Genomic DNA, 21,972 nt, shown 5'->3' with positions numbered 1-21,972 from the left:
TACTATATTGTGCAACAAGACAAAATATAAGGCCTTGTGTATGCCACAGATACGCTATATGGTGTACAGTCTACATGGCTTTAATTTAAAATGTAACGGCCGTCACCAGGAATGTGTAGGGAACAGAGCTAAAAAAAAACAAAAAACGAAGGTATTCCATTATTGTGAATTTCGACAAATTGGCCAATTCCGATTTGCGCGAAAAGAGAGGCGGGCAGTGGAGGAGCAAAGAAATATCCAAAACTAGAAGGTTGGTAAAATTGCATTGGTTTCATAGCAGCCAAACAGAAACCGCGACATAATATTGATGGGCGGGTATTTCTAAAGTTAGAGCCAGTCGTAAACAGCGTGGGAAGGAGGAGTCTGGCATCTGCCATATCGGGATTGTGGATCTGTCGCTAACAGGACGGAGTCCTAGGGCGGTGGACAGAAATACAAATCCGTTAATAAGTTGGATTTTGTTTTTTATCATTTTGTTGTCGCGTTATAAAAAGGGTACATATTCTCATCTTTATAGCAGGGTGGGCATCCCCTTGTTTATTTAATGAGTGTGACGTTGCTTTTTTAAGATAGCTAGCTAGCTACAATAGCTAACAATGGATCGAGTAAAGAGCTCCATACAGCAGGTCCCGAACCCCATTCCCAAAGGATTGATCCGTCGGACTGGTGCCAACAGTTTGGAGGTTGAGAAGGAAAACTTCGAGCGTAACCAGGTATGTCGTGGAGTTTGTCCGAAATAATTACTAAAAGGGGAAAAGTTGTAACGTGGTGGAAAAGGGGCACTGGGGTTTATAGGAGGTGGTCTATGAGCAAAGAAATGCAGTTTGCGAAAGACTTGCTGTTTTTCTTTTTTTATATTCTTGTGTCAGCCTACCAAATAAAGTAGCTTGCTTTATAAGTCGCAATGGCGTCGATTATATTTTTTCTTCCCTTTTCCCCTAACGTAACGGGGTTTGTTATGGCTCGATGTTATCACACTGCCTCCACTTCTTGCGAGATAACAGCGATGCATGCGTGCAACGGTATGCAAGCTAGCCCCACATCATGTGCGCATGTACGTTTCTCCAAACGCAACACTGGACCACTTTTTTTGGGGAAAAAACCGTTACATTAGCCCAAAATGTTCGAAAGAAATACCCATTTAAAAGAGGGAACTTTAAGAGCAAATGATTCAGCGTTTTCAGTGTCGAGAATCTGAGGTGGATATTTAACGTTGGCCTTTTACAGTTTTCACGTTGAGGGAATGTGATCTTTGCTTCTCGAGATCGTCTAGAAAATGTTATTTTACTTCCTTAGATAGGGTTTGGTGTCCTGAATTAAATGCTTCGTTCCCTATACTTAATACATTCTCCTATTGATGACATAACCCATAAGCTGTCTCTAGTCAAAACCCCATAAACCTGTCATACAAAGTTGCATTGCTAAATTGTTATTGGTATCTACAAGCAGCTATGTTATTTGCCTAGGTACTTTAGGCTAGCGTCCTCTGTCACAAACCCCTGCGAAAACGTCAAGTTCAGACTGTGATACCTCTCCAGGATTTTTGCATTTGTACTCGAAGCTGAAGTGTCAGATTTGCACGTCCTGTTTCCTGTAAGGCTCTAGTTGTTAATTCCGACGCACGGTGTTCTCGTAGCCCTTGATCTAGCGTAGATAATTGTGATCCCTTGTTTTAATTCCCATTCAATATAATGTTGGTGAAAAACGGGAACTATCACATGTCTATCCCCTTGGCGTGCGTAGGTGTTCCGTTTATGGTATAACAAGTCATCTCCGTTTCTGTCCGTCAGAAGCAGTAGCTCTGTATGTTCTGTTGAGCCAGGTAGTTTTGTCGTTTCGCAGTTCAGGGGTTCCCTGTGGCTGATGAAAATTATATAGGAAGGTTCACCTTTAATGTTGTTGTTCTGATATGACAGATCGCGCCAGTTGTGCTGATTATCATTTTCCATTATTGTGATTCATCGGTGTCTTTGAGTTAACACTGGGCAGAATGTAGCCTAGGTTATGAAGAATTTAACCACAGTTTTGCTTTCACACCTATAAAGGACTTGGTGTGAGATTACTCATTGTAGCCTGATTCCGCATTCTCATTGTGCAAGATCAGACACAGACTGTAATTTTGAAGTTAATTTAATGTGGGCCCAATTGTAGATAAATGGACAGATTAGCATTAGTACCTACCAAGGTGTCATTATTTATCTTCTAATAATTACTTGCATATTAGCTTAAAGTTCTAAGGTAGATGCATTTGAAGGTGCTATGATGGCTTTATTGGCATGTTTAGAGTTCGGAAGAGTATATACACTTCTCAACTTTCAAGTTTCCTAAATTACAAGTGACAGTTGTTATAACCTCTTAGTTGTTAGAAACTCTGCTCACTAACCATGTAATACACTGCCATAACCTTGACCAGAGTGCTAAACCACAGTTACATCAGTAAATGTACTGTCCTGCTGCATAAGTGGGTAGTATGATGTTGTAAGGTATTTTAGTAGTATAAGGTTATCTTGAGCTAGAAATCAATTTTACTGTCTCTAGTGCAGTGGCAGGGCAGGGGGTGACAGTTCTGGCTGTCGTGGGGAGGACATTGTAACGCTGGTCATGTTCATGGGCATTCTGCCGCAAAATTCCTGTGCAGGTTCGCTGCTCGTGAAAACTGCTACGGTAACTTAAGTGTATGACTCATCCCGCTCCCTACACCTGGTCATAGCCCAAAGAACAGGTGCTGACTCCGCACTTTGTTAATAACCCCCTTCGGTTTGGTCCGCCTCCATTTTGGCGTTCATGGGCGCGCTGCAAATTAGAACAGGTAGAATTGGGAACAGGCACGTCTGTTCCCCCCCAAATTCCTCTTAAGGATGCTGCAGGTTCGGGATATTTCTGAAGTTCTGATTGGGCGGTCGAAGTTTAGGAATAAGAAATAACATACCTATGGGTGGGTTCAAGGTCATGGCCGATCCCCTTTGAACTCTTATCTTTGACACATGAACCGAACTGAGGAAGACTGGCAGCACGATGGTTTCCAGGCTACTGGCGTAGTTTGAATTGATCTCCGCTTCAGTCTGATTGAGAGCTTCATATTTGCCACTATGGCAATTTGCCAAGCCATTATTACAGTAAACATTACAAAGCCCAAGAGCTTTCTGAGGTGTTTTCCTACCTTGATAATCTGTGCACTTAAAGGGAATGGATACTCCAGAGTCCTGCATTTACGCTGAATGCACATTATCTGCTCCTGTTTCTTTTTTCCCCTAGAAAAAAATCAGGGAATGTAATTGGGGCTGCATGCGCAGTCAGGTCACAGATAGTGCTTGACAAAACCCTAATTTTATAAAAGAATTAAGAAGTGGGGCATGGGGTTCACTGGTCCCCTTGTGCACTTTGCACAAAGGGAGTGTTGAAAACCTTGGCCTGTCTTTCAGGCGAGACAATGAGACGGTTGTTAAAAGAGATGTCATTTTGGGCTCGTTTGGAAGCAATGGTCTGCCATTGTGTGTCCTCTGATCTGTCCAGCCCCTCCCTTTATATATCCAGGCAAGTGCTCAGGATGGTAACTGCGGTGTGTCACTGTAGAGGGCGGAGAGGTTGGCCACACCTGTACTCCCGTCTTCTGTTATGGGAATGGCGATGCACGGGCATTTTGAATTATGTATCAGCGCGAAAAGGAACTGGGAGGTAAATAGATGGAGAGGTCCTGTGTGTCTGTGAGTGTGTACGGTGGAAGGAGTTGTGACAGGGTGGCATGGGGTTAAAACCTTTAATGGGAGTGAAGCATGATGGGAAGAGGAAAGTGCAGTCTGCTGTCACAGTCAGGAGGCTGGGAGAGAGGGGTATGTGTGCACATGTGTGTGTAAAGATGTGTGTGTGTGTGTGTGTGTGTGTGTGTAGGGAGGCTCAGTTACATGAGTTCTGCTGATTCCAGTGTTTCAGAAAGTGATGGAGGGAGAGAGTTTGAAACGGTGTTGGGGTTGGATGCTTTGGAGAGTCTGGATGGAGGGGGTTATGTTTGGCTCAGAGCTTTTGTGTTCTGAGGAGGCTCCGAATTACACATTGCTGTTCAAAAACTCTGTCTGTGGGAGTGGGCCAATTTGGCAGGCAGACGTAAGGGGCAGCCTGTGTACACGGGGTCCTAACAGGGGTTAGTGCAGAAAAGTGGGTCAGATGAGCTGAGCCTCACCGCACCCACCCCCCACCAGCACACACCCCACCTCTGATCCACCCGACTCGTCCCCCAATTCCAGGAACAATCCCACCCCCGGTTTCCCAGTGAGCCGCGCCCTTTGATTTTTGTCCCCGATACGTTGGTCTCCCGTTCAAGCCACTGCCTCCCTCCCTCCCAACTGGGGCAGCGACAGAGTGACGGGGATTAGCGTCAGGCCTGCTGACAGACACACTCTATCCCGTCCTGGTCACTGGGTCAGGCCCCGGAGATCACGCCCGACAGAATGTGGGTCAGCAGGAATGCTGGTGCGGGCCTGTCCATTCCTCTGTTGTGTCGGTGTTGTATTGCGCTAACCCGTATCTGGCTATTATCATCACTGGTAAACGTACAGTGAAGCTACGCTATCGTAAGCCGCGCGCTGCTTGCTGAATCACGGTCGTTCTTTTTTGAGAGTCTGTCCGTGTCCCCAGCTTCGCTGACGTGAAAAGCGGCTGATTAAATTTAGAAGTGTAGTTCTAAGACCAAGTACCGTGACGAAAAGAGCACAGGACCCCAGAGTTTTGTAGCTGACTTCAGCGTTGCCCACGAATCCTAAAATGTGTAGGCCTGCACCTTTCCAGCTGCGATTCTTCCGCCGCAAAGCCCCTTCGGCTCGCCCGTATATTAGAGGCTTGCTGAAACTAAGACCTGCGGGTCCTTTTCTTACAGGGGCTGTGTTATTTTACATGCCACGCAATCCAGTGTGTTTTGATGGGATCTGTGGATCCTGGCTTTCTGAAGACGAGGCTGACTTTTGCATTCGCTCTGTAATTTCCCTCTCTCTGCAAAGCTCTCGTTTCCTCATTTACTCATAACACTACAGCAGGACGGTGAAACGTGTGACATTTCCCTTTATTCTGCCGGGTGATGCTCTGAGACCCGTGTACTTTCATGTGACCACATCCAGACTCTAGCAGAAATATATTTTCTTTTGAAGTCACAGGATTAGTGACGGTAATTGTAGGTTCAGTACTGTGGAGTTTGTGTTGGTGTCACTTGTGCGTGAATGCCCATTCCCTGGTATCGTAAGTTTTGGTGGAAGTGTTTGTGTTAATTTTCACGGTTGAACAGCAGCCCTGCTCAGCTCCCCATCCATCTCCACTCGTAAAAAGGAAACAGCCCCCCATGTTAACTCCAGCCCTTGCGCTCCACCCATATCCTCAAAATGAAATGGTTCTTTGAAACGATTTGGAGAGATTCCAGATATTTTGGAATGCTGGTAACATAAACACGAGAACCTGTGGATTATATTTTACCAGAGCAAGAAGCTTTTTATTTATGAATCGCTCACAACTTTGGTCCTGCTGTGAGAAAACAGACTCTGGGGATTAGTGGGGTAGGTTCACTGTAAAAACCACAAAATAAATATGACAAAAATATTGCCAATGAGGTAAGACTCTGGCTTATTTCAAGATTTGCCAAAGGGGTAAGAAATTCACTTGTGAAGCAGTAAGAGTAACTATAAAGAATTTCATATAAAATCTCTCAAAGAAACAAACAAACAACTTGTTTAAGATGGTCTTTTTTGCAGTCTTGGGTTGCATTTCTAGGCACTCAGTCTCTTGGGCCTTACTTTTTGGGTCAAAATCAGTTTTTCACAACAGCTGTTTTTTACGCAAGCGTGTTTAAAATATCAAATTCACTGGGCTGTCCTGGCACATTTCCTTCAGAAAATGGTGGTCGTGAGACTTTCACAACCTCTTCCTGAACTGAAAAAACCCTCATTCCTTCCGAGCCTCCGCTTGCCCTCTTCCCCCGTCAATCTTAGTCTGGGTCTGAGTCTGTTCCCAGAGTAAAGGAAAACCACGTCAAGGTGTGAAAAGGCGAATTTCACCAGAACGGGACCAGTTCTGTGCACAGAGCCTCAGGCTGAAAAGCTTTCTTCTGCCTCAGTGAAAGGTGAAGTCTGTTTCCTCAATTCTTCTCACAGACCTGGAGACGTCTGTACGTACAGTCGTCTGACATCTGTTTGTGTTGCAGGAAAAGCCCCCCCCCACCCCCCTCTTTTGTGTTCCTGCCGCCGTCTTTAATGCCTGCTGTTTCTTCCTGAATACGCCCGAGGAAAAGCTCTCCTGCGGTCTCGGAGACGCGTTCGGATTAAAGGCCTCTCCGGCTAGCGGTCGCTAATGACTAGCGTGCTTAACCCTCACGGAAACGGCAGGCCGGCATCCGCCAGGGAGCTCCCAGGCAGGGGCGTCTGCTGTGGGATCCTGTGTACTGCGTGGCTCCACACTCCTGTACACGAACAGGCCTGTTTGCTGTACGCCTCGGAGTGTTTTGCTCGACTCCTCGCTCCACTCCCTCGTCGCCCAATCACAGGCCCCTTCGGAAGTTTAGGCCAGCTCCATTTTTTTTAACCACAAGGCCCATTTTTGTGCTTGGGTTTTTTCCGCCCCCTCATCCTTCTCTCCCTCCCTGGAGACCCCTGGCTCCCACAGCTGCCTCCCAGGCCCCTGAGCTCCGGCCCCTGGCCCACACCGCCCCTCTCGGCCCGACCGTTACTCCCCCCCTCCCCGCACCGCGGCGATAATCGGTGCCCTGGCAGCTGTGGAATCCAGCGGAGGGGCGTGGCCGTGTCCCCTGGGCACAGACGGGGCAGGTCCAGACAGGCAAATACTAATCTCACCCCCACCCCCCTTCCTCCACCACACAGCCTACTCTCTCTCTCTCGCCTTTCTTTACTTTTATCTCTCTCTTCCCTTTACTTCTTCCTCACTCCCTTCCTTTCTTTTCTCACTTTCTCTCTCTTTCAAATTCGCATTCTCTGTCCTTCCTCCTCCCTCTCTTTCTCTCGCTGCCTTTGTGTATCTAATAATGGGAGAGAGATAGCACAGAAAGCACTTAGGCAGTCAAAAGCACCTTGTGCACTCTCTCTCTCTCCCTCTCTCCCTCTTTCTTTCTCTCCTCATTACTCTGTCTAATTAAAAAGGTGACGGTGGGTGAGAGCAGGTGATGTGAATCCTGCCCAGGTCTGTCTGTGGAAAAAGGTACTTTACTGCCATTGGCTGCTGAGAGATCATTTCTGCTTTTCTGATTGGCTGACTGTTGGCCTTGACAGAATCTGCACGAGAGTTTTTCCCCATTCCATTGGTGATATGACTGTCAAAACAACAGCTGGTACACATCTACAAATGCACTACTGGAAATGCAGAGCCAAGATGGCTGAATATGGTCAAGAGGTCTGGCTATTTGGAGAAAAAAATGTGGGTTTTTAATGAGAAATGTTTTAAACGGACCATTTCACCCACCCGCCGGCGGTTCTCACACAACCGTCTCCCGAGCTTGATACAAGTATTTTTAGGTTGGCTCCACTCAAGTGTTCATTGAAGCACCACATCCTGGGATGAGCTCTGTGCTGAGTCTCTCTCTGGGCCTCTATCAGCACCATGTCAACAGAGTCCAGCCCAGATAAAAGCAGGAGACGTTAACTCCTTCATCAGCGGAGAGGTGCCAATGGAAAAATGTTCTGTGACTCACTCTCCGTCTCTCTCTCTCTCTCTCTCTCTCTCTCTCTCTCGCGCTCTCTCCCTCCCTCCCTCTGGCTGCACTGTTTGCTGTGCTGTGGCGTGAGACACAGACGCCAGAATGCTGACCATGTGACCGTAAAGATGGTCCCTTCAGTGGGGAAGACCCCCCTCTCAACACTTCCTGGATCTGACCAGACAGCGAAACCACAACACTGCACTCTGGCAATCATTGCAGAGACCAAAAACAAGCTCTTCACTTCAGTACCGTTGGTCTTCTTGTTCTCTTGATTACCACTTGACCGTGCCCTTTATGGAAGTTTCTCATGTTTTGGAATTAATTAACGTGTCCTGAATTTCTACCGTTTGGTTCTGACTGGAGCGGGTTGGTTTCAGCCATCTTGCAGCTGTGTTTTCTGGCTGGTTTTCTGGCCAAATTCAAATGGGCGCTTGTTGTGTAAAATGAGAGATCTAGTGAGCTTTTCCTGACCTCTAATGGTGCACTCAAGTACTAGGCTATACTAGGGCTTTATTTGGGAGTTTGAGAGTTGGAGCTTCATGCAAGCAGTGGGCAGTGGGACTCATGCAGCTGTTGCTGTTTGTGTCACTGAGACCAAGCTGTTTCTGAGAACATGTTGTTTTTGATACCTACAGTCACACCAGTGGGGTAGTGGCTGTTTTATCCTGTGCAGCATTTGCTAGCAAAAATTCCTTTGACTTTCAGAAAACCTACTTGGAAGAAGTGACAAAAATATCACTGGCTAGAAAAAATAGACTTTTCATCTTTCTTGTTCATCTGTGTTAGGTTGGGGGTTTTTTTCTACAAGACAGGGAGAGCTTTCAGGGCCAAACCCAGTTTCGCTGTACTTTGTGTACTTTTGACACATTGGTTCCCTGTGGAGGTGGAAATTACTGTAATTCTTCCCTGGAAGCCAGGAGATTATTGCTATTTATGTGGTATAAAAGCGTAATGTATCGATTTTTCCAAAGGCAGTTTCTTCGATCTAAAAAGCTGCTGCAATTTCCGCAGAATCCTTTAGGAGAACATTCGATTTGTGATGAACCGTCTGAAACTGTACGTGTTTGTTTTCAAAATACACATAATCTTCGGTGGTTGAGAGCAAATTGCTGTATTTGAAAAGCCTAAACTGAAATTAAATTCAGATCATTTCTCTTCAGTTACGGGAAAATTTCCAAAAGAGGGCGCCATCCACCTTTTTGGTATCTTCATGAGTCGTGATGGTGTCTAGTCGGCAAGGAGAGAAATTAAACATGTATTCTAAAGCCCTCTATGTATAATCTGCAGGTCTCTTGTTTACAGTATGTATTAAAATGTATGATTATAATCTAACTAACTAACAAGTATGCAGAATTTGCATGCATATATATAGGCTAATATTTGTTCGTTTTGATATTAGCATCTAATGTTGGTTATTAAAGCATATAAAAACAGGAATTTGTATAATTTTTTATGGAAAGCACCACAAGTCAAAACTCTGAGAATATCGCACAAGTTATCAATTGTAAAATGATAGGTTTCTCATCAGTGTTTTCTTACATCGATTTTCTATTTTCTGACAACTCGTGCTGCACACCGGCTAATATTGTTAGTGAATACGGCAACTTGTCAGTTGCTTCAACGTATATTGAACAACATTAAAACATAGTTAATGTAAACACTTATACATTATTTGCTGTTAGGTTATTTTTTAATATTTTCTAACGGATTATTTTATACTGTTTGTGAAGGAATTGAGGTGGTAAAATGTGGGGTAATCAGACTACGTGCCATGGGTCACTAGCAGAAAAGGGTCTTGCACAGGGATTTCCGGCGCCTGCTGATTCCCCGGTCTTCCCTTTGGTAGCCCCTTCGTGGGAGGAGGTGTAGCGACCCCCTCTCTCCTTCTTTTTTCCCTCCTTCTCTAAACAAGAGCTGTGCGAATTAACCTGCTCTTACATCCTCTTTTTGCCTTTGCAACTCATTTATGTTCAGCGCACTCCTCGGGGGTGGGTTCAATTCGGCGCTATTTCGCTTCGTGTTTTTACCCGCAATCCACATCTTTCGGAAGAAAGCTCGCTGTTTATCTTAACTACATCGCCGTGGAAGAGCTGGACGACGGGGACAGCCATGGATTAAATTGTCCTCTGTTGAATCGCACATTTTGAAGAACCCCCCACGGCAACACACAGCCATCCCTCACTCACAAACAGTCCGTTCTTTTCCTTATGAACGAATGCTGAGTTTCAGGAGTTATCGTTGAACAGGGTTTCTTTTTAGTTCTACTTCAAAAGAGCAAAAGAGACGGCGATTCTGGACACATGTTGAGCTGAAAGACCACAGCATCCCGTCCCCTCCCTGAGTGGACTTATTTTTTTTACAGCAAGCCCACGGATTGCCCGATTGCTCACCGAGTGTTTTCGTCGTTCACCTTTTGCAAATTAGGACAACTATGGATCTGGGTAAAATGGTAGGATGTCCTGCATGGTCTTTATCCTTATCGCACGGGCGCAACAGATCTGTTTGTATGTGTGTTGTATGCGTGTGTGTGCGCGCGCGGAGGACAGATGCAACCATGGTGAAGCAAGACGCTATTTTCCGGACTAGCTAGCCAGCTAATATATTTTGTGTTCTTTTTTGTCTTTTTCTTTTTTTAGACAGTCAACTGATTGCTTGTGATGGCATGGGTTATCTAAATATGTGGCTGCTTCCGTGCCTCCGTTGAATTTTATGCAGCTTGGTGAAATTGCACGACTGCATAAGAAAGCGTAACACAAGCCGCGGTGTAGGATAGTGTTCGTGCTTTACAACCAGTATACTGCAGCTCTGAGAATATTGGAATAAGCTGTTTTTATTGTAAGTTGTGTGTCCCCTCGCCCCCTGACGACGACAAAGCTCAAAACAATGGTTTGTTTTGAAATGTTAAAACCTGTAACGTTATGTTTTGCCTAATAAGATATTAATGGGAGGCTATGGGGCATGCAAGTGCATGCTTTGTATTCTTCGACTGTCAATATGTCGTCAGCGACGCGATAGGCAGAAAATATGGGTTTTCTTGTCTAAACATATTTTGGAGATAACGGGCTGAATTTGAATTTTGTTCAGGCAATGCTGACATATTGTGACATGTTATGAACATGCACACCTCACATAACAGTGGTGGCAAATTTTTGGCGAGACAAACATTGTGGCAGCAGAAATACTTAGTTGAAGTAATAAGTCCTATGATGATTTATTATTTTTTTAATTTGGAATATATATCTGGATATCCACCAATTATATTTTGTCATCTAGAAATGGGGGACTGGTGGCTAGCTATGTACATATTGGTAAGCTTCTAGCATTTGAACATGAATATTAGTATTATGTAGATGTCTTTATGAGTAACTCTTGTGTGTCCCGTGAAACAATTTTTCATCATGGTACAAAACGCCATTCTCACGGACGTATTATTTGTGGCTGTGAAAACCTATTATACTCCTGAATACTGCAGTCTGACGAATTGCCATTAAGAAAAAATAGATAATAATGAATGTTTATGTAGGTCTAAGAGCAGAGCCACAGCCAGGGACATGCACTGGGTAGTAGACCCCAGGGACATGCACTGGCTGGTAGACCCCAGGGACAGGTTGGCGTGAGAGAGCTGAGGTTATGGTACAGCAGATGTGCCATTTATAAAAACACATCTTTTGGCTGGCAGCATCTTGCTGTAATGTGTGGCCACCTGTTAATACAAGGTCGTCGTCTGCTGTGTTCCTCGCGTTCCTGTTCCTGGAGTTCTTCAAGAGGAAACACCGTGTGCAGTTCATAGATGTTCCTTTAAAAAAAAAAAAAAGGTGTAAAAAGAGGGGGCAGAAGCGCTTCCTCCATATCGAAGTCCTCGGGTTTGGCAGAATTTTGGGCATACCAGTATTTAGTTCATGTTCAGAATTTCCTTATCAGCCTCATCGGAACAGGTGGCAGCTAGAATTTCTGAACCGGCAGAAGAAATTGTGGTGTGTAATTATGAGGCTTACATGGCAATATTTAACTTGTAAGTCTTTTTGGAACTATACTGTTTTAGCCAACTTGTCCTAAGCCACAAGTTACAGAGAGAAGGGACGGTGTGTTTCGGAGCAGAGAGCTTCACAGTCAGTTCTACAGCAAAGACTGTTGGGCCAGGACCCACAGTCTGAAATAAACTGCTTTATCAAGGGCGCCTTTGCTGTTCTCCCCCCGATAAGAAGCACAGCTCCATGCCTGATGCTGGTTAGGCCTCAAGCCCTAGGCAGTCTGGACTCAATTATTTACAGATAGCGTATGGAGAGAAAGCCGATGCGAAAGGCTTTCTGGGGAAGTGAAATATCTGACAGTCATACTCTTTTTTTTTAAGGGGAAGTCATTTTTATTTTTGTTTATTATTTTTGCTAAATGAAGAGCGGCTGTTTGTCTCTCTCAGCGATCTTACCTCTAAGCCCGTGGGGGCTCGGTCGTGTCCTGACATGTCTCTCGCGTGTTCCCGTGGTTAGGGAGGCGGATTCGCTTTTTGTTTTGTGTCGGTTTTGAAAGCTGGGGCTCGGAAACGGAGACGGGACTTTGCTCGGGACCAGTGTCTCCCTCCTGGACTTCCTGCGCCCAGTGTTCTTCCACAGGAAGCTTCTCTGTACACAAAGCCTTGTGGGTGTTTGAGATGTGGTGGGAAGCCCATTCACTGGGATGCATCCAAGGCATCTTAATTAGAACCCCCCCCCCCCCCCCCTCAACTGCAAGCATCCAGCCACAAAGATGGCCTCCACGGAGGGCTTATTTAGAGCCCTTTTACGGTCTGTAATGGCACCCATCCCTGTGGTTCTACGTCCTGGCCTTTTATTGCCTTCTGGCCACAGGCAGTGTCTAAAGAGGAACATTATTGCACTGAGGAGGTTCATAAACTGTGACCTTTATGCAGGACTCTAAACAGCGAACCGTGTGGCGCGTCCAAAGCACGGCGGGTGGGTCTGGGATACCGCAGTAACCTCCGGGTATCCAATTGGACGCTCCGGATATTTAGAAATCTGCCTTGCGAAAGCCTTGTGTTGCGTGTGTGTTTGACTTGCGTGTGTCTACCTGAATGGTTTTCCTTGGGTTTGTTTCGGTGTATCTTTCAAATTCATGTCAAGATTAAATTCTATTTTCATTTTTTTTTATTTCTAGTTGCAGTTAGCGAATGACTTCCTTTTCACTGTAATGTCTTTCCTATCTTTCGTACCCACGGGAAGCGAAACCTCATTTGAGGTTGCAAAACGTCTCCACAAACATCGCACACTTTCACCAGCCCTGACAGCACGGCATGTTGAGCCCACGTCCTTCATCCCCTCCCACACGGCCTCCCTGCCAGCCGAGCTTGGACCGATTGTTCCATAGGAGCGGATGTTAGTCAGATGTGACTGCGTTGCCTAAATAAAGGCCCTTTAAGCAGGCGGGCTGCAGGGCAGTGCCTTAAAAAAACGGGCGGGGCGGAGGTTTGGTGAAATAATGTCCGTCTGCGACACACAGAACACCATTCTTTATTCTTCTCTTTAAAAAAAAAAAAAAAACCCTCAAAAAAAACTTTCCAGCTTGTGTGTGTGTGCGCGCACATATGTCTGCAGGAAGTTGAAACATATTTTTGGTTCTTGTGACATTTCTGTGGGAGCCAGGGAGGCTGGGGCGTTCAACATCGTTGTGAGGGGCGCTGTAGCTACGCCCGGGCGCTGGGTGGAGTGCCACGGAGGGGGCGCATTCACCCAACAGGAAATGGGCAGGGCAGGGCAGGGCAGGCAATGGGTGCTGGGGGAGGAAGCCGTGACCCCCCCATTACCATGCTCCCACAGCGACCGTTCTTTCCTGTTATTTCACTGCTTCCTCATTCTCCATAAGGGAACCGTTCTCCCCCACCGCTCTAGGGTGCTGCGCTTTCATGAAACAATGCGTTTGAATCGGTATATGACGGGGCTTTGCCTTGTGTTCATTTCCTGATACGGTGAAGTCCTTTGAAATGTCCGATGAGACGCACGCACGCCAGCGCAGTGCCTCAAGCTGCAGAGTCAAAGGAGCGTAGAAACCTTGAAAGAATTAGACCTGCAGACTTCAGATAATGCTCCAAAATTAATGTATTAATGGTGTTAACGTTTCAGGCTTGGATTAAACTTTTCATTTTGGACCATTATGTAAAGTGTGCAAGTCTTATTATGTAATATTTGTAATATTAAGTCCTTTCATATAAAAAAAAAGCCTGTTGGAGTTGCTAGTTGGTCAGGTGAGGAGTCGAGGAACAGCGCGACATTCTTGGGTGCCTTTTACGTGGATTTTGTTACAGCTGATATGATGTACAGTAAGCATTTTTATTCTGCGGACATGATACAGGAAGTGCCTCTCCTTACCTTTCAATAAAATCTGGTTACTTATGTCAAATCCTGGAGGGGAATGCTGTCATATCTTGCCGAGAGCACAGTGTATCTGGTGGTGTGGTGACGCAAGGCAAACGGGATGGGGGATAAAACTTGGATTCCTGTGACCGGAGGTGTTAATGGTGGAGGTGTGGGAGCACTATCACTGTACCACTGTGTGACGTATGCAGAGCAGCCAGCAGAGCAGCGTACACACATTCAAAAATAGATGCTCAATCATCACCATCCACTCCCTTATTTAGCTAATTTATTTATTTAGTTATTTTGGCTTGTGTACGTGGAAGAGCACTCGGCTGATGTGCTGTACCTACATACAGTGGTGCTTTGAACATAATAGATAAAACAAGGGCCTCCAACCAGGCACTGTTTTGACTAAAGTGGAGTGTGGCTGGAGTTTCTCAAATATATCACTTTGAGACATAGAACTCATTCCCTTGATGTCAGCACTACAAAGCCCCACACGTCTGTGTAGAACACGCTATGAATGAAACCGCATTCAGTTGTAGATATAAGCGATATGGTGCCTGTGATATTGAAGTGATAAAATGGTGAAAGATACATACCTTTGGCACTGAAGTAGAATTGTGTTTGGGGGCTTATCATTAAAGTTTCATTCCAAGACAGATGGTTTGTCCACGTCAATGATTTAGTGACACAAGTGGGTATTATAATGGTACTGCAGCCAGCCTTGGTTGGATAGAGATTTGTTTAGTTTGTTTGGAATCCAAGAAGACATCGCTCGGTGAAGCAGTTTCTTGTTTTTGGTAGGAGCTGTTTGAAATATCTGGCGTTCGGTTTGGGCTGTTGGCATCCATTCTTTCCGTTTGACAGCTGCAGTCCAGGCCTCCTTTGTATCTTGTTTTTTGGAAAGCGAAATGCTTTTATGGTTGAGGCTGGGTTGATTCCGGGTTTCAGGGATCAACCGATGATGCAACAGCAGCTTCCAGGTTTTGGCATTTTTTCGCTTTTTTTTTCTTAAGTAGCTAGCTAGCTAAGGATAATTCTGCCACCGGATATTGGTATGGGCCAGTGACATCACCCCGCAACTCATGGTTAATAATGTGAAAACATATAGTAAGAGACCTGTGTTGCAGGCTTCTTTAATATCTTCTCTTTCACACAGAGCTCTGCGTAATAGAGTGGAAATGTGGGGGTAGTTGTTGTCAGGGGCTTAGTTTCTGGAAGCAAAAACTCCATTTACTTTATACCTTGACAGTTTAATTAGAAGCACTATTTGGGCACTTCCCGACCTTGGATGGGCACGAAACTCCCCTGGTTGAATCGTCACCTGAAAAAATTTGCAATGGCATTAACTTTTGTTTTATTGAAGAAGAAAAAAAGGATTGCACATAACATATGAGTCCCAAAGAGCATTGCGTTAGGAATCATACAATCGCAGAGTGCAATTTTCTGTAGGTCCCTCATTGAGATCCGGAACCCTTGGCCCAACCCGCGTTTCTACTCACTACAACAGCTGTACTGCCTTTTGGGAGTGAAATTGACTGACTTGCTGCAAGGCTGATTCTGCAGTTTTAGGCCTGAGGGAAGATTTATGTGAGAATTTCAATGGTTTGTAGTCATAGTAGCATAAGGCTTCTATAACCTACTGATCCATTTCTCACATTGCCTTCAGCCTTGACGAAAATTATTCCTAATTAAACATAATCCTAATTTTAACAATTAAAATATGTGTTGTCCCATGGAGTTACAGATGTATTGGGTCTGGTGTATTTAAAGCAGGTATGTTAAAGACAACTGATGGGAAATGAAGTTTCATTAACCCCATTTTAAAATTTAGCGAGTCTCAGCTAGCGTTCTCCCATCGTCACTTGAAAGCAGCTTCTCTTGATGCGTGGATTTCATAACCCCTGCTGCATGTCTTACAGCGAGAGGCCTTGCGCATGCAAATCGCAAGTGGTTACATGCGCTGGCTGCCATATTGTGCGTTGTGCATGTATGAATTTACATGCCTGGGAGATGTTCCTTTTAAGCTGTCACTCACATTGCCTCTGGCTATCATGAATGGGTTCATGACTCTTTATTTTGTATTTTTTTCTTTTTTTTTGGGATATAATTGCCTCAGTAACATGGCTGAGCATGAGGGACACGCCTGGATTTCAGAGCTGTCGGTTTCGCAACCCTCACCTCTGCACTGCTCCGGTGCACAGGGTCAAAATGTAGGCTAATGCAAAAATGAATTTTGATGAACCACGCGGTCCGGGAGCATTCCTGTGTGAATTACGTCCGCTTGGAAGCCAGCGAGGCCGCTGACAGCTTCTGTTTCATATATCTTGGAGAATGACAGCGGAAGTTTTCTTCCAACGTCCACGCAGATGTGTGAGCAGGAAGGCCAGATTAAAATCCTGATGATAAATCATTAACGTGTTCCTGTAAAACTCGCCCTCACCGCTTTCAAAGGAAATGATTCACGCTTGGCCATAGTCGCTTGTGCCATGTCGTCTGATGAGGTAAGACAAAACAACGTTTACTCTGTGATCATGGGGCTATCTGAGGCATGCATGTGGCCAGCAGAATTGAATTCCAGAACAATAACCAATGTGTAAGAATAGGACTTGTTGAGCAATATTAACAGTAATGTAGTTACTGTTTCCCAAGCTTTACTCCTCTGGGTAAAAGTAGCCCGATATTTTATTTTTGTCCTGGCCAGTAATGTTTCTGAGTAATTTCCAGTAATTTCTATGGCCAAAAATGTCCAAATCAACCAACAGGTACTCGATGAGTATTCAGAAACACTGCTGATATCACAGATGAGGGTTCATTTTATCACTGTGCGTGTAGTACTCATTTCAGGAATAATAATGGATTTAAAGGATTTCATTTGAATTGCTGGAGACATATAGTTCAATAGTCTTAACTTGTCTGTTGTGTAAAAATACTTTTAAAATGTTCTGATATGAATACACCAGTAGAGTTTATGTGCAGTTATCATATCTAGCGTGAAGCTCCTGAGCATTCTGTGCATCGTTGAACTTCAAGAAGAGATTCAGGCTTTGGGCCCTGGAGGCTGTAGCCTGTTATTGTTTATATGACCTCTTTTCTGTCTGTAACAGACACTAGCCCCCCGATCCTTCTCGGTCAGTGAGTCCGTCGTCTGCATGCCCTCTCTCTTTAAATTCAGTTTTATTGAAGCCCTCGCCATTTGACTCTTTTCGCTTCCCCTGGAGGGTAGAGTAACTGGCTGGTTTATTAGGGGTGGGCGTGTGTACTCGAATTCTGAAATTTGGAATATGCACATAACATTTAGAAATGCTGCCTGTAGCTCATAATGAAATGGAATGGATTAAATGGTCTTTCATGTACTTAAAAAAAATAAAACATTAAATTGCATTAAAAAATTAAACCTAAAATAATCGTGTACTTCACTGAAAGAGAACCATATCTTTTGAATTTTCTTTTACGCAAGCTATCTACAGCCATCAGATGTGGGTGGGTCTGATTGTTTTGGTCTGCAGCCTGAAACCAGAAATGCATTCATTCAGTGAATTACTCAAGTTGTTACAGTGAAAAGAGTCATTGTGCTAAAATATGTCGGAAAGCAGCAGAAACGGCGTCGAATGCAACATTTGCAATGCAAAGTCTGCATTCCACAAAGCACCAGCTGTGTACACTCAATACAATCCAAGTTCAAACCCTAACCTGAAAAAACATTTCAAACCATAATCTGATTATACACAATGATTTATATAGGCTTAGAAACTGCTCCCTTATGTTCAGTGAAATTATTTGAATTTATTATCCAGCTAAATGTCTTGTAGCGTATGTGTTTTTACATGTATTGTGCCAAATCACTATAAAAATAAAAACAAATTGCCAGTTTTTAAAGTTTTGACCCAGCGGTAACCTGCAGGGGACACTGGCTATGGATTTTTGGAAATACTGAAATACTGAACATAATTTACAAATAATTAATCGATAAGAGCTCTCTGGGGCTTGTTTTCTCTCTGTCTCTTGCTTGGACTCTGTCCTGAGTGATTATCTGCTACACTTCTATGACAGCTTCTTGCTCATGCTTTCCAGTGGAGACAGTGTTAGCCGGCTAGCTTACCTGATGCAACCCTATGAAAGCTTTTGCTGGGGCCCTGTAACTCCATTTAAGTGCTACTTTCTTCTACACTCGCAGCAATGAGACGGAAAAGGGCCATTTAATGGGAAGCGCAGGGATTATTTTCCATGGCTGATCAAGGCAGGCCTACGTTTAATGTACCGTAGCCAGCTTGTCTTTTCCTGTTAAGTTGGAGAAGTTGTGACATTAGGTAGTTGATTTGCTTACTTTTTCTATTCACTATAGCCTATTCACTTACTTTTTTCGCCTTTGATTCACTTACTTTTTTCGATTTTGGGTAGCTTTCACGGTCCCAATGTATCACCGTATCCGCGTATAACGCCGTATGACACCCTCACCATATTGTGCTTTTTGTGGGCTACTTTTGGTAATATTTATTGTGTCATTTATTGTGTAACTGTGGATATGTTGTATTGCGGTTCCCTGAGTTTTGTCATGGGTCACATTATGATGTGTTCCCAGAAGCCACCTGAAGCAGCACTGGGGGTTCTGGGCTCTCCACCAGGGTTTCTAGGGCTCGAGGGATGGAGCAGATGCTGGTTTTTATGGCCATCCCATAATCACCAGCCAGTTAAGAACCAAAAAACCTGGTGCGGTAATCAGCTTCTTTAACCCTTTAAGGTGTAAGATCATTGTGTCAATCACTACTGACGTGTGTTCAAGATGGCAAAAGTTAGCTATTGTTAGCTAACGTTCCCAAACATAGAATTTTTTTTTTCTGTCCGCCACAACTGAAAAAGCGAACAAAAATGGCTGCTGATAGGGACAACGAAAGAAAAGTACAGTTATTCCGGCTGTTATAATACACTTTAATCAATGTAATGTTTGCTCTTACCTTAAAAAAATAAATCACAGGTAAGCAACGAGTCAGCTAGCTAGCATTGTTAGACCTAAGTTTGTGTTATCAAGGTGTTGTTGGCGAACTAAATAGTTTGTGTGTGTTTGTGTTTGTGTTGGAGGAGTATGCACATTTCTTTTGCAGTGGTCTGTGCTTGAGCTCAGGTTGGCATTATGCTGATGCATATTATAGTTGACTATACCAAATAGGAGGAAAAGCTTGTCATGGTGAGAAACAAGAACCACGATAGCCGTTGGGCCCTTGAGCAAGGCCTTTAACCCTGCATTGCTCCAGGGGGGTTTGTCCTCTGTAAAGTCTAATCAACTTTAAGTCGCTTTGGATGAAAGTGTCAGCTAAATAAGTAATAATAACTGCCCCTTAGCGTTAGCCGTTGGCGCTCTGCATGTGCGAGCGCGTGGCAGGGAGGTCGGCTCCCAGGAGAGCGGCCTTTTCACGCGGACGTGGCGACTCGGATCAGTGGCGAGCCCAAAAGCCGGCAAGTCGCATGACCTGCAGCCCCCCCCCGCGGCTGTGAATGTTAAACAGAGACGCCCCCCCCCCCCCCCCCCGTTCCGCAAGCCTTAGCGACCCTGGCGGAAGGCGACCGCGGCTCCCGCCGGGGCGCTGGATCAGGAGGCGGGTGAGGCGCGGAGAGCTAATGGCCGCCGTGTCATCCTCTGCAAGAGCCAGCGGAGCGCGCGAGACACGCGCCCGGCCAGGTCTGCGACTTTAAGACCCTCATCCCGACACGGCCATCTGCTGCTTCAAAGCTGCTTTTTGTCACCTTTTACTGGGACTCCGAGGGACGGAGGGAGGAGGGGGGGAGAAGTCGGGGCCAGCTGTACAGATGAAAACACAATGGCGGCTTTATTTGCTGCGTTTGCAGGCTCCTTCTCTCTGCCGTCGCCAGGCTACTCCGCTTCCTCCGCCCGCTCCGGCTCCGGCCTGTCCTCTCGTCCCCGGCCCTCTCCGTGTCCGGAAATCCAAAATCCCTCCCGCCGCTCGGCGGTGACGTCCGCCAACCGGGCCGTGGCGAGCGCTGGCAGGTTCGCGGACGGCCCTCGACACCCTCCCTTCCCCGTGTGTCCGGAGAGCTGACAGCGGTTAGCAAACGGCCGCGGTCGTAAAACACCGGCGGGCTGGCAGGTCTGTGTGCGGCGAAGAATGGGACATGATTATTTAATGCGCTTTCTCCGAAGCGGCAGCCCCGGCGCGAGCCAGCGGTCTGATCCAGTCGCCGGAGCCGCCAGCTGTACGGGACACAGGAAGTGCCCTGGGGCCCGGGACACAGGAAGTGCCTCTCTCTGCCCCACAGATGGCGGATAGGCTGGAGGTGGCCACGTGCATTACTTATTCAGCCCCGCCGTCACGGCTTGTGGCAGGTGAGGCTCTCTGCTGGAAAGGGCACAACGTGCCTCTGTCAGGCCCGGCCTCCTGCTGCCAAGCCGCAGAGGATTCTGGGAAATGTTCTCTCGCTGTAAGCCGATCGTTGTGAGAAAATTGCCGCACGCCTCGCGGCTGCTACCATTTCTCTTCCTTTATTCGCCGGCCTCGACGCCTCCTTTGCCGTAAATCGCCGTAACTATGAGGGACGTCCTGGAGGAGTAGCGGGAGCAGGTTCGGCGATAATTTTCCGTGAACGCGACGGGGTGTTTTTCCGCCGGGCGCTGATGTGTGTTTTACTCCCTTCACAGGCGGTGAGCATCAACAAGGCCATCAACACTCAGGAGGTGGCCGTCAAGGAGAAGCACGCCAGGAATATCCTTTTACAGAGAATATGTGTGTGTGTGTGTCTGTCTGTCTGTCTGTCTTGATGGTGAGTGTTGTTAAGGGACATGACATGTCAACATGACGTTGATTTCCCCCCCTCCCCCTTATAGAAAAGTGATCCCACTGATATTCCATTTAATGGAAAACTATTGACTTCAGTCCCATCAACCAATATTACAATACATGGGTCGTTCACATTTTCTATGGAATATTGACCCCAATCCGAAGAACCTACACTAAAATCAATGCATAATTTTTCTGTGCCCTAGAAAGTTGACCCCAATCCCAAAAACCTAGATTACAATACATTGTGTAATTTTTCCATAAGGAGAGGGTGACTTGATCTGGGGTGGGTGTTTTACATAGAAAAGTGACCTCGGGTCAGTTTTCCATGGGGTCAGGTGTCTGTATGACACTGCGGTTTGGGCTGACGCCCTCGTGGTTCCCCTTGACCTCCGCCCGCACCCTGCATCCTGGGCACGCACCATGAGAAAGGGGCCCACACCTTCTGGGCGGCAGTCAACCGCCTGCCCCTGTCCAGCAACGCCGTGCTGTGCTGGAAGTTCTGCCACGTCTTCCACAAGCTGCTCCGGGATGGCCACCCCAACGTGAGCTCCACCGCCAAAATACACACACTCGTGAGGACATGGTGTGTACTGAAAACATAGAGGTCCCACACACTCGTGAGGACATGGTGTGTACTGAAAACATAGAGGTCCCACACACTCTTCTAAGGACATTAGATGTCCACCCAGGACATAGACGTGAAAGGATATTGGGTGTAGTCAGGACATAGAGGTCCCACACACTCCTGAGGAACGTAGGGATCTCACACACTTCTAAGGACATTAGATGTCCACCCAGGACATAGACGTGAAAGGATATTGGGTATTGTAGTCAGGACATAGAGGTCCCACACACTCGTGAGGACATAGGGCCGGTATCAGCAACCCACGGTCAAGAGGGCTTTCCACCCTCCCTTTACCTCAAAGTCGGGTGTGAAGACAGTGTGGCCAATCAGTAGCACTCATTACCCAGGAGAAAAGAAAACCGGGGTTGGAGTTGGATTTGAGGACCAGAGTTGATGATCCCTTAATTTGGGCGTACATTCGGCACAAAGAGGTCCCACACATTCGTAAGAAGATAGGGTTGCACCCACACACTTGTAGGATGTACACTTAGGACAGATAGGTCTCCCATAGGACATACA

General features: G+C 45.9%; 1 protein-coding gene across 2 annotated transcripts in view; it reads left to right on the top strand.

Moving 5' to 3' along the window:
- The first annotated feature begins 386 nt into the window (after window positions 1-386).
- Window positions 387-21,972, top strand: part of hip1 (huntingtin interacting protein 1) — a 56,304-nt gene continuing 34,718 nt past the window's right edge. The window contains exons 1-3 of one of the 2 annotated variants that reach the window (XM_061248104.1): window positions 387-713; window positions 20,687-20,750; window positions 21,228-21,370. In XM_061248104.1, coding sequence (XP_061104088.1) covers window positions 597-713; window positions 20,687-20,750; window positions 21,228-21,370 — 324 coding nt within the window. In that variant the 5' untranslated portion in view covers window positions 387-596. Of the gene's footprint in view, window positions 714-9,609; window positions 10,134-20,686; window positions 20,751-21,227; window positions 21,371-21,972 lie in introns of those variants that run through there. The other variant, XM_061248105.1, reaches the window with a different exon arrangement.

The sequence above is a fragment of the Conger conger genome, chromosome 7, assembly GCF_963514075.1.
Source record: "Conger conger chromosome 7, fConCon1.1, whole genome shotgun sequence".
Classification (NCBI taxonomy): Eukaryota; Metazoa; Chordata; class Actinopteri; order Anguilliformes; family Congridae; genus Conger; species Conger conger.
This window is presented reverse-complemented; position numbering and strand designations above follow the sequence as displayed.